This window comes from Cebus imitator, unplaced genomic scaffold (genome assembly GCF_001604975.1).
Source record: "Cebus imitator isolate Cc_AM_T3 unplaced genomic scaffold, Cebus_imitator-1.0 Scaffold243, whole genome shotgun sequence".
Lineage (NCBI taxonomy): Eukaryota > Metazoa > Chordata > Mammalia > Primates > Cebidae > Cebus > Cebus imitator.
The window spans coordinates 2295112-2306550 of record NW_016107558.1 but is presented as its reverse complement, the minus strand read 5'-3'; the positions used below and the strand labels follow the sequence as shown (position 1 = coordinate 2306550).

The 11439-nt window shown below is 35.8% G+C and overlaps 1 protein-coding gene across 2 annotated transcripts in view; it reads left to right on the top strand.

Moving 5' to 3' along the window:
- Nucleotides 1-11439, top strand: part of GLRA3 (glycine receptor alpha 3) — a 200590-nt gene that overhangs the window by 100730 nt on the left and 88421 nt on the right. For both annotated transcript variants that reach the window (XM_017498540.2, XM_017498539.2), the window contains exon 4: nt 9600-9823. In XM_017498540.2, coding sequence (XP_017354029.1) covers nt 9600-9823 — 224 coding nt within the window. The remainder of the gene's footprint in view (nt 1-9599; nt 9824-11439) is intronic.

Genomic DNA, 11439 nt, shown 5'->3' with positions numbered 1-11439 from the left:
CCAGTTAAACATCTAGATTGCTCAAAAGGAAAAATGCAATTTAATTTTTTCTTTGACATATAACATTTAATTAGCTAAATTTCTTCCAAAGTGGAACATTTTCTCTTTAGTTTTTAACCTATCACATTTCATAGATAGTGATATGCCATATAAGCAGTCATGAATTAAAAATTCCCAAAAGACAATAAGTGGTTTAAATTTCTGAAAATTTAAATATCAGTTAAAATGTAAAAGTGTGATAACAAACATGAGTGTTGGCTGGGCACAGTGGCTCATGCCTGTAATCCCAGCACTTTGGGAGGGCAAGGTGGGCAGGTCAGATGAGGTCAGGAGTTTGAGACCAGCCTGACCAACATGAAGAAACCCTGTCTATACTAAAAATACAAAAATTAGCCAGATGTGGTGGCAGGAGCATGTAATCCCAGGTATTCAGAGCTGAGGCATGAAAATTACTTGAATCAAGGGGGCAGAGGTCTCAGCGAGTCGAGATTGCACCACTGCACTCCAGCCTAGGAGACAGAGCAAGACCGTCTCAAAAATAAAAAAGTCTTTGCATTCAGAACAATGGGAAAATAATTATTGGAACACTTTTATTTACATGTTCAGTTTTCTAACTGAGGACAAATGTCAAATACAACAAAGCTCTCTGCCAATAATGACGATTCTTTTGTTCTTATTTACTAAACCATATCTTTTATCAAATGCCAAGCTACTAAATGTTAATAGCTCATTAAAATTGTGAAGGGAAGTGTGAGATTTAAAACAGATGAAATTTTTAAATATGTATTTATATAACTAAAAATATACATATCTTTAAACTGGAAACACTTGAGGTAAACAAACTTGATTCACATAATTTGTTTACTTTGGTAAAAAATTTGATCTTACACAGGCCCCAAATAAATCTTTTTTTCTTTGTTAGTTCTGTAACATTAGTCCCAAGTTACATAGGATATAAAAAAAAAAAAATCCCTGATTAGTGAGAAGTAAATAGATAAAACGCTGACAGTGTCAGATACCGCTATCAAGAAAAGTACTTGTATGCAAGATGAAGCTCTTAGGCCCTTACAAGCTGCAGCATGATCCTGAAACTTTACATACAGAGAAAATTTTACTCATTATTTTTTCAATTCCAGATTATTTTTAAAGCATCTAGTTTTATGCATGAAAGTTAGTATCATTTGATTAATCGTAACTGTTGTTTTCATCTTTTATGATGATTGTGGATTCCCATGGGTTTTATGTATAATACATATATACACAGATGATGGTTTATCTATATACATATACATCATTACATATAAAGCACTCACTTCCAAAAATACATCTCTGAAACTATATCACCTTGTATATATAATTCTCTCAATAAGACCCTTCACGTTTCCATAAACAAATGACCTCTGTGTTCTTAAATAGACTGTAAAACCTTGTAAAAACTTATGCTAAGTGAAAGAAGCCAGGCACAGAAAGTCACATATAGTGTGATTCTCTTTATTCGAAATATCCAGAGTAGGCAGATCTATGGAGACAGAAAGCAGATGAATGGTTGCCAGTGACTACAGGAGAAGGAAAGAAGGCCACTAAATGGGTTTGGGGTTTCCTTTTGGGGTGAAAACAATGATGTGAAACTAGGTAGTGGTGGTGATGGCTGTATAATGCTCTTAATGTACAAAATGTCACTGATGATAAATGTTATATGTATTTGACCAAAATTTTAAAAACACACATATAATAAAATATAATAGAGTTTACATCAGACATTCAAGGAAACACACCAGTTGGAATATCTTCAAAAATTATTATTCTATGACATTATTATCTACCTTAAAATTATGAAGAATCTCTCAACTTTTCTCAAAAACTTTTCTTCCCATGACTGGGAAGAAATTCTTAGAATTCTGATTTGAAGAGCATTGGTAGTGTTGATTGACAATAGATTATCACAAAGACAAAATTATAGTTCATTTTCCCAGAGACTTTCATTGTTTTAGGACCCAAGTCATATTTTTCAGTAGTAGAACAATTGATTAGTGGAAGTCCAAAAATAATAATAATAATCAGATGCCCACGTATTAAATATACAAAATGAGGCCAGGCATGGCGGCTCATGCCTGTAATCCCAGCACTTTGGGAGGCCAAGGTGGGCAGATCACCTGAGGTCAGGAGTTCCAGACCAGCCTGGCCAGCATGGCAAAATCCCATCTCTACTTAAAAAATGCAAAAATTAGCCATGCGTGGTGGTGTGCACCTGTAATCCCAGCTACTCAGGAGGCTGAGGCAGGAGAATCCTTTGAATCAGGGAGGCGGAGGTTAGTGAGCCGAGTTGGTGCCACTGCATTTCAACCTTGGCAACAGAGCAAGACTCCATCGCAAAAATAAATAAATAAAATGCAAAATAATGTCTTATGTGTAAATGATTATTTTAGCATGCAAATTATGTAATTAACATCAAGTAGCAGTAGAGTCAATGAAGAAGAAGGAGTATTCCATTGAAACTAGTGGACTTCCACATCTGCATTGTCTAAACCAGGAGAAATATTTAAGCGTCCCCTTCATAGTTGGTATAACACAAAATGGAGTGAATTGGAGTTTTGGAGCTAAGAAGTGGGCAGAAAAATGATGCAAAAACTTCTGCCATTTTTCCCCCACCCTCAGCCTTGTTGATGCAACTTGCTATGAAGACAGAGAGCAGTCCATCCGGTTGTCTAGCACAGTTTTTAAAAGGCTGAACATTAGGTATACAATTGGCAGTCAAAGGAGAATTGAGTAGAAATGTCACAATGAGAACACGTGGACACAGGGAAGGGATCATCACACAGGGGCCTGTCAGGTGTTGGGGGCTGGGGGAGGGATAGCAGGGTTGGGGGACAGGGGAGGTATAGCATTAGGAGAAACACCTAATGTAGATGACAGGGTGATGGGTGCAGCAAACCACCATGGCACGTATATACCTATGTAACAAACCTGCACCTCTGCAAATGTACTTCAGATCTTAAGGTATAACAACAATAATAAAGAAATGTTAAGCAAGCATCAAACAGAAGGGACTGGTGGCTGAATGGGGTCTTGTGGAGCACTGGTGTCCAGCAACTTAGGGGGAGAATAACTTGTTACCTTGCAACCCAAGAGCAAAAAAAAATGACTAGTTTTCATTGACAGCAAGCAGCTACTGGGAATACTGGCGCTTTGTGAGTGTTTATACCTAAAGCCAGGTACCCACAAACTGAATGAACTATGTTAGTTGAAATCAATTCTTTCAGCTTCTGGAAGAATGTTCCCATGAACTAAGTTAACCTCTCCAGAAATTATTACATTAGAGAGTATGGACTGGGCAGTCTTCTAAATGGAATACCACTTTGTATTATTTTTGCTAGTATTTTAATTTTCAATCTTATATTTATACAAGTTAAATATTAGATTGTGCTGGATCCATGAAATAACACTGTTCATATCTCAATCAGATATAAAGAGCGTTATTTCAGGGATCCAGCACATTTCATGTTATAATCCATCCCTCTTAATTGTATCTTTCCAGAGTTGGTACACAATTAGATTGCTTTTTTAAAAGTTTTGGAATTTTAAAATAATTCTTCCCTTTTCTAAGAAAATAATTGTACACATGGAAAATGGAGAAGTCAGAGGGAGGTTTGAGATAACCTTTTAAGCCTCTAAAGAGTTCTTATAAAATGACTTTCTTCCCTGTTGCTTTAGGAACTGAGAATTGAAAGGCACGTTCCCAGTGGGCCATTATGTCAGAATCAGCGGCCCCATATGACCACCATCCCTGTGGTGGGGTTCATAGAGCAGATGGTATAGGCAACATGAGGGATATTACAGAGGTGATGTTAGAAGCAATTATTCCACCCTTGGGTGTCCGTATTCTGTGTTTCCTGATGCCTGGGAACCTATGTTGTGCAGTACTTCAGAACTGTAAAACCTGATACAGCTAAACCAGTGAGACATTGGTAGGGAGTTTGAACTTTGTTCTTGTTTATTTGACAAAGGTGAGTTATTTCCTGATCATTTTGAAATTCGCTAGTATCTCTGATTAGGGTTTTTTAAAACAAAGAATTCTGGATTATTTTTTCCATCTGGGTATGAATCCAGTAATAGTTGCCTTAAATGTTCTACCTTTTCCAATTACTGGCAAAAGAATTTTAAAAAATCTATTGTTTTAGAGATGTCTTCAAAAACTGGTAGTAATATTGTAGGCAAATCAGTTCTAAAAGATATACTGGTTTCCTATTGCTACTGTCACAAATTGCCACAAATTTGGTGGCATTTCTATTCTTCTATGAGATGGTCAGTCACGTGTGGCCACAAGAAGAGGCAGGGAGGCTCAGGAAAAACACAGTTTATTATACTCACGGGTCCTAGAGACAAAAGGCACAGTGTGCTATGCAGGGCTGTGTGGGAAAGACACCAGGTGGTGAGGAGGCACGAGGTAGGAGCATGAAAGTTTAAGCCACAGCTATTATTGGGGTTTCTTCTGCAAAGGCAGGCAGGGCAAGATGAACGGTTTCTTTACGGTTGCCTGGTTTGAATAATTTTCCTAGGCTTTGGGCTATAGAGATGGTTTCTAGTTGCCTGGTACCCAGCCCTGAGATGATTATGGCACAGAAACATGATCCTCTGGGTGCACGAGCTATAGAGGAAGGAAGGCTCTGAGGTCGTTAGTTTGTGTACTCTAGACGTGCTCCAGGCTGGGCCCTTTGCTATCTCTGAAATTTGACTGGTCCTGGGAGAGGTAGTCTCTCCTCAGCCAGAAGGGTTTTTTAAGATGTCAAAAAAGCATAACATGCAGAAAATTTTAAAAATATGTATACTGCAAGTGGCTTAAACAACACAAATGTACTATCCTACACTTTTCAAGGTCAGAAGTCCAGTGTGTTTTGTTAGACTAAATTCAAGGTGTCTACAGGGCTGTGTTCTTTCTGGAGGCTTTGCAGAGAATCCATTCCATCACTTTTACAGCTTCTAGAGGGTGCCCAGTTTCTTCAGCTTTTTCTTGGCCCTTTTCCTCCAGCAGAGACCTAGTCAGTTTCACATCACATCATTTTGGCACTGACTCTCTTCCTCCTCTTCAGCTAGAAGGATTCTTATGATTACGAGACTTCATTTGATATATAATTACATACATAACATACATGTGATGAAGTATAATTTAATAACATAAACACTGTTGAATCCTTTACCTAGATTTAGAGCGAAAACATTACCTAGATTTAGAGAAAAGATATTTGCATAATCCACTACTACCTCATTTCCTAGTATTTTCCTACGTAATCAGTATCATGAAATTTGCTGTTATAACTCTAGATTGATGAATATGTATATATATATATATATATATATACACACACACATACATATACACACACATACACACACACACACATTCTTACATACACAGAAACATATATATATATGCTTAGAGATGTCTTATATATATATATGAGAGAGAGAGGGAAAGACAGAGATTGCTTGCTTTTGAATTTTACAAAAATGGTGCCATTAGTTATATCCTCAGCACTTGCTTTTTTTCTTTTTACTGTTTTACATTTCTAAGATTCATCCCCATCATTAGAAATAGCAGCAATTTATTTTCACTACTAGATATTTGATTTTATTGACAAGGCACACTTTATTACGCATTTTTCTGCTAATGGATATTTAAATTGTTTCCAGGTATTGGTTTGGTTTGGCTTGGTTTTTTATTGCAGCTAAAAGTGTTGCTGTAAATATTTTTGTATATGTCTTCTGCTGCAAAAGCACAAGGGGTTCTTTAAGTTTTATACTTTGAACTAAAATATCTGTATCCTGAGTATGCACATATCAAATTTATGTCACAATGTTAATTTTTCCATATTTTATACTTTTAGCAGCAACAAATAAAGGATGATTTTGCCCTGTACTATTCTTGCCAAATTCTGGTATCACCAAAATCTTACTTTTAACAGTGGAGTAAATATAAAATGGTATCTCATTAATATCTTAGTTTGCACTTCTTTGCTTACTAATGTGGTTGAACAAATTTTTCAGATATTCACTGGACATTTGCGGTGCCTGTGTAGTAAAATGTTTTGATTTTTTTGGCCATTTTCTACTCAGTTGTTTCTGTTTTCCTCAATTATTGGTATGAAATCTTTTAAAGTATGTTACTAATCAACTCTCAGTTGTCTATGTGGCAAATACCTTCTTGCAATATAATTTATGTTTCCATTATCCTTAAATGAGCTTTGGAACAGAATTTCTTAATTCTGTCATCATAAAATTTATTAACTTTTATTTTATGATCAACACTATTGTGCTTTTTAAATAATTTACCCATCCTCAAGGCCACACAAATATTCTGCTACATTTTCTTTTCAAAAAAATTTTACCAATCATATTTGAACTTTTAATTCACTCCAGGTTGCCTTCTTGAGTAGTGTCATGTTGAGATGTAATTTAACCTTTGCCATACACAAAATGTTTTGTTGTACAAGGCTCTTTTCTTCTTCACTCCAGGGAATTTTGTTATAGGCAAGTTATTTCAAGTCTAGTTACAAGGACTTCTCTTAGGGTGGTATTGTTTTGACTGTCAGTTTACTTACCTTTCTTTACACATTATCACAAATGGCCAGAATTCAAAAACCATTAATATAATTGGATTCTGAGTATAATAGGATACTGTGGCTATGAGGAATCAGACTTAAAAAACCGTTTTTGAAATGCTGAGTTTGGTCATGTAATAGCTTTCCATCTTAACGTTCATTTGCAGGCAAAGCAAAATGAAAACTGTGAGTAGTAAAATTTTAGTTTCTAAGATTTTCAGGACACGGTTGTTTTAGTGTTTTGCCTTCAACCCTGACCCTGAACCAAATAATAGAAAGATTTAATCAAGCTAATTAACAGAGTCGTCATCTAACTAAATGTAGTTTAGGGGTGAGAATCTCAAAACGTTATTCTTTTAGCAATTTTGAAATATACAATACATTATTACTAACTATGCTTACCATCCAGTACAATAGATCACAAAATCATATTTTCCATGCTGTCATGAATGACAGGATTATTACCATCCAGCGGCCTCATATGCTTCTTACTTCCCTACACTAAATGTATTAAGAGACAGAGTTACTTCAGAAAGAGAATCACAATGGGTATGTAGCAACATTTGGCCTTGGTGACAGATGATCTGTTGCTTTTTTCTTGTGTTACTTAGAAACAGAAACTGAAAGATACCTAACATCTTTTCTAGCTCACATTTGGAGCAAAAATTGTCCCCAGAAGAACTGAAAATGTATCTATAAAATTTATCACTAGTACTAACAACATAAGGATAAAGAGATTCTATCAAATTTTATTAAATATACTGCAACTTAAAGAGTACTTTTATTTTAGCCCAAGTGTGGTGAGCAGCTGCAGAGTTATAAATCTAAAAATGTTACAGGAAAAAAATGCTTCAAACAGGATTACTATGTATCTTATAAATTGGTACAAATGTAATTTTTGTTTGTTTGTTTGAGATGAAGTCTCACTCTTGTACCCCAGGCTGGAGTACAGTGGCATGATCTCTGCTCACTGCAACCTCCGCCCCCCAGGTTCAAGCAATTCTCCTGCCTCAGCCTCCCAAGTAGCTGGGATTACAGACACCTGCTATCACATCCAGCTAACATTTTTTTTATTTTTAGTAAAGGTGGGGTTTTGCCATGTTGACTAGGCTGGTCTCAAACTCCTGACATCAAGTGATCCACCCACCTCAGCCTCCCAAAGTGCTGAGATTACAGGCCTGGACCACCACACCCAGCCCAAATGTAAATTCTTTACTAGTCAATTGTCTTTCCTGGCAGGTATGACTCTAACTTGACCTTGTTCAGTCTTCTCCTGCCTATAAAGCAGACAGAGACTGATTTGGTCAGTCACTGATTCCTTTGATGATATTGAGGGCATACACTGGAGAATGGTGAAGGAAACAAGAACCAGCCACCAACCATGCAGCTGTGCCTCCTGGTGCCCTGGACTACAGACCAAGAGAAGATGACCCGTTCTAGGCTGGTACAAGTTTGTTCACATATCCCCATTTACCAGTTCTACAGATTCTTGTGATGGGTGAGATTTCCACAATATCCTGAGTTTTCTGGTAAAAAGTTGTAGTGAACACTGCTCCATTGTCACTTTGGAAGATACATGGGGCAGCTAGCAAGCAGAAAAAATATTATCTAGCATGTAACCTTAGTTGCAGTTAGAAGATTCTAGACTCAGGGCACAAATATTGATCAAGGGGATATATAGATTTGTAACATTCAGTACAAACCCTGAAATTGACCTGCTAATAAGATAAGCAATCTACCTGCTCTGATATTATTAAAGTATCGGTTGTGATTGCCTGGTTACTATATTCTGATGTCTCATAATTTGGTATTCAATAAATAGAAAAATAGATGAAAACTGGTTTTCAGTTCCTGTGAATATCTCCAGCCTTGGCTATTTTGCATGCAAATGAAGTGATCTTCAAATATTTGCTTTAATGTTGAGTACAATGAGGTCTATATTTAATTTATTTGCTCATTTCAAAAATCTAGAAAAAAATCATTTATAAAGACGTATGTGGTACTTATTTTCATAAACTGTGTATATTCAAACACTACACATATACTCAGCTGTCAATATCTGTCATTCTACACATTAGCCCAAAATTATGAGCAAGAATTTGGTTGAAAACATTGACTTCTCTCCTTTTAAAATTAACTACAAAGGATCTAATTGGGAAACCTCAACAGCCAAATCTTCTTGAAGTATTATTGGCTATAATTGTCCTTTATTATCTTTCATTATTCTAAAATCAGCTTTTATTTTTCTCAAACTACTTATTTCATAGAACTTACATGCTATGTTAAACGTGAGAAAATGTGCTTTCATTTTGAAGAAGTACAGACGGTCAATTTTGTAACACAGAGAGCTTTTCAGAAAAGTTTACTAAATATATTCTGGATGTAATTGTATATCTACTAAAAGAAATGATTCTAGAAAATAAACGCAAAGATGAAAATATCTTTCTCTAAGTGTCTAATAGCATTCCAGAATTTTATTGCGACAAAGCAGGGAAGTAAAATTTGAATGTAACATCAAGTAAACATGATAAATTGAGGTCTTTCCTTTGGAGGGCTATAGGTCACTGAAGACATGGCCAAAACCTCAGAACTAGGATGACTCTTTTAGGTGGTAATGGATGAGGATCCTGAAGGAAGCAAGCACCCAAAGATGTCATTGGTTCCTGTTACAATTCAGAAAAACCCAAGAATAGTACCCAAGATCCCAAACTCTTTATGTTTATAGAGGAATTTTAGGTTTACAGAAAAATTGTTTTATGTTTTTGACTTTATGTTTTTAGAGGAATTTTAGATTTACAGAAAAATTGAGAGGAAGGTATAGAGATTTCCATCTGCTCTCTGCCCAACACTTGTATAGCCTTCTCCATTAACTATACACCCCATCCCCAGAAGGGATACATATTCTACAGTGGATGAACCTGCATTGGCACCACATTGACACTACGGATTCTAAACATTTTAAAGCAGGGTTTTTATTTTTCTTTCTTTCTTCCTTTATCATAGGATTACAGAGTGAATATCTTTCTTCGTCAAAAATGGAATGATCCCCGCCTTGCATACAGTGAATATCCTGATGACTCTTTAGACCTTGACCCCTCCATGTTGGATTCCATTTGGAAACCTGATTTGTTCTTTGCCAATGAAAAGGGTGCCAACTTTCATGAAGTCACTACAGACAACAAATTGCTCAGAATTTTCAAAAATGGAAATGTCCTTTATTCAATAAGGTGAGTCATAGACTTAAATTGCCAATTTCAGTGAAATAAAATACAACAGTGCTTTGTTTATTTGTTTGAATAAACGAACAGTGAATTCCAGGTCTATGCAAAAAAATTCTGCACCTTTTAATAAATATTGCCAAATTTTTTAGCAAGTCCTATCCTTGTTGCACTTCAGTTCCTCTAATATACAATTTCCCAAATATGCCTGATCAATAACAATAGACCCAAGTCCTAAATTCAGAAGCTATAAAAATAAAAAATTTAAAAAAGAAAAAGAATTATGGAAAAATTTAAAATAATCATTTTAGAAAACCTTTTCAGATGTGACAAAAATCATCAAGTGTGTCCTGTAAGTAGCTATTTGTTTCATATTTAATGAACTCCCAAAGTTAAGTGAGTCCCAGAGTTCAACTGTCCAAACTTTTTTATTTGTGTTTATGGTTTGGTATTAATTATTATTTAATATTGATATTATTTTTTAAATGCCATATAGTCTTCTGATAACTCAATAATGAGTAACAAAAATATAAATAAGATATTTTCCAGGGATTGTGATAAGGGTTTTGATTGTCATCAATTTTCACATAATACAGTGATTTTTTTTTTATTCCCTGCCTTGTTCAAAGTTTATCAACAAAATCACCACTTTGCAGTGTGTTAGAAAGGACGAAAATTGAACAGCTAGGGCAAAAATCCAAAATAATGACCAGAGAAACTCAAGGATATTTTTTAAATCCTATATATCAGAAAAATAATCTATGTAAAATGGATCTGAGATGAGCAAACCTCAACATTTTTTTCACCTATAAATATTTAAAGAAGACACATATACATAAAAATATTACCACAATGTATGATTCAGCTGCCTTTCACTTTACCTTTAAGATTCCTGACAACCTGGCTGATATTAAGAATTACCTGGGCCACTTCTTGAAAAGTAGATTTCCAAGAGTTACTTATATAATTCCTGAATCTGGGACTTGGATCTGTTATTATTGATCACGTAGAGAGCCAGGAATTCCACCCTTTCCCTGCAGAAACAAGGCATACTCTCCCTCCCTGCTGGGTGGTTTTAGAGAAGTCCTAGTAGACAGTGAATTCTTTCAACATCACCTACCAGTTACGAGGTCACTTTCACCATAGTGTCAGTGGACATCATGTTTAGAGCTGGGACATCCAACAAAAAGTAGGAACCTCTCCCGTCACAGGTCAATATAGAGAGTGGTTACACAACAGGCCCCACCTAGAAGTAGCAAGATAGCGCCTTCCTATGCCAAGACAAAGGGATGTCAGAGAAAATCAGTTAAAACTGATTTAAATAAGTTTAAATAAGAGCCAGAGTCTAATAAAATAATATTTAAAATGTCTGGGCTTCAACCAAGAAATATTTATCATACAAAGAACCAGAAATCATTCCAAGAACCATACATAGTTCAATAATTCTGGAAAAAGACAATTAACTGATGGCAACATCAAAATGACAAAGATGAGGCTGGGAGTGGTGGCTCACACCCTGTAATCCCAGCACTTTGGGAGGCTGAGGCAGGTGGATCGCTTGAGCCCAGGAGTTTGAGACCAGCCCAGGCAACAACCTTGTCTCTACAGAAAATTTAAAAATTAGC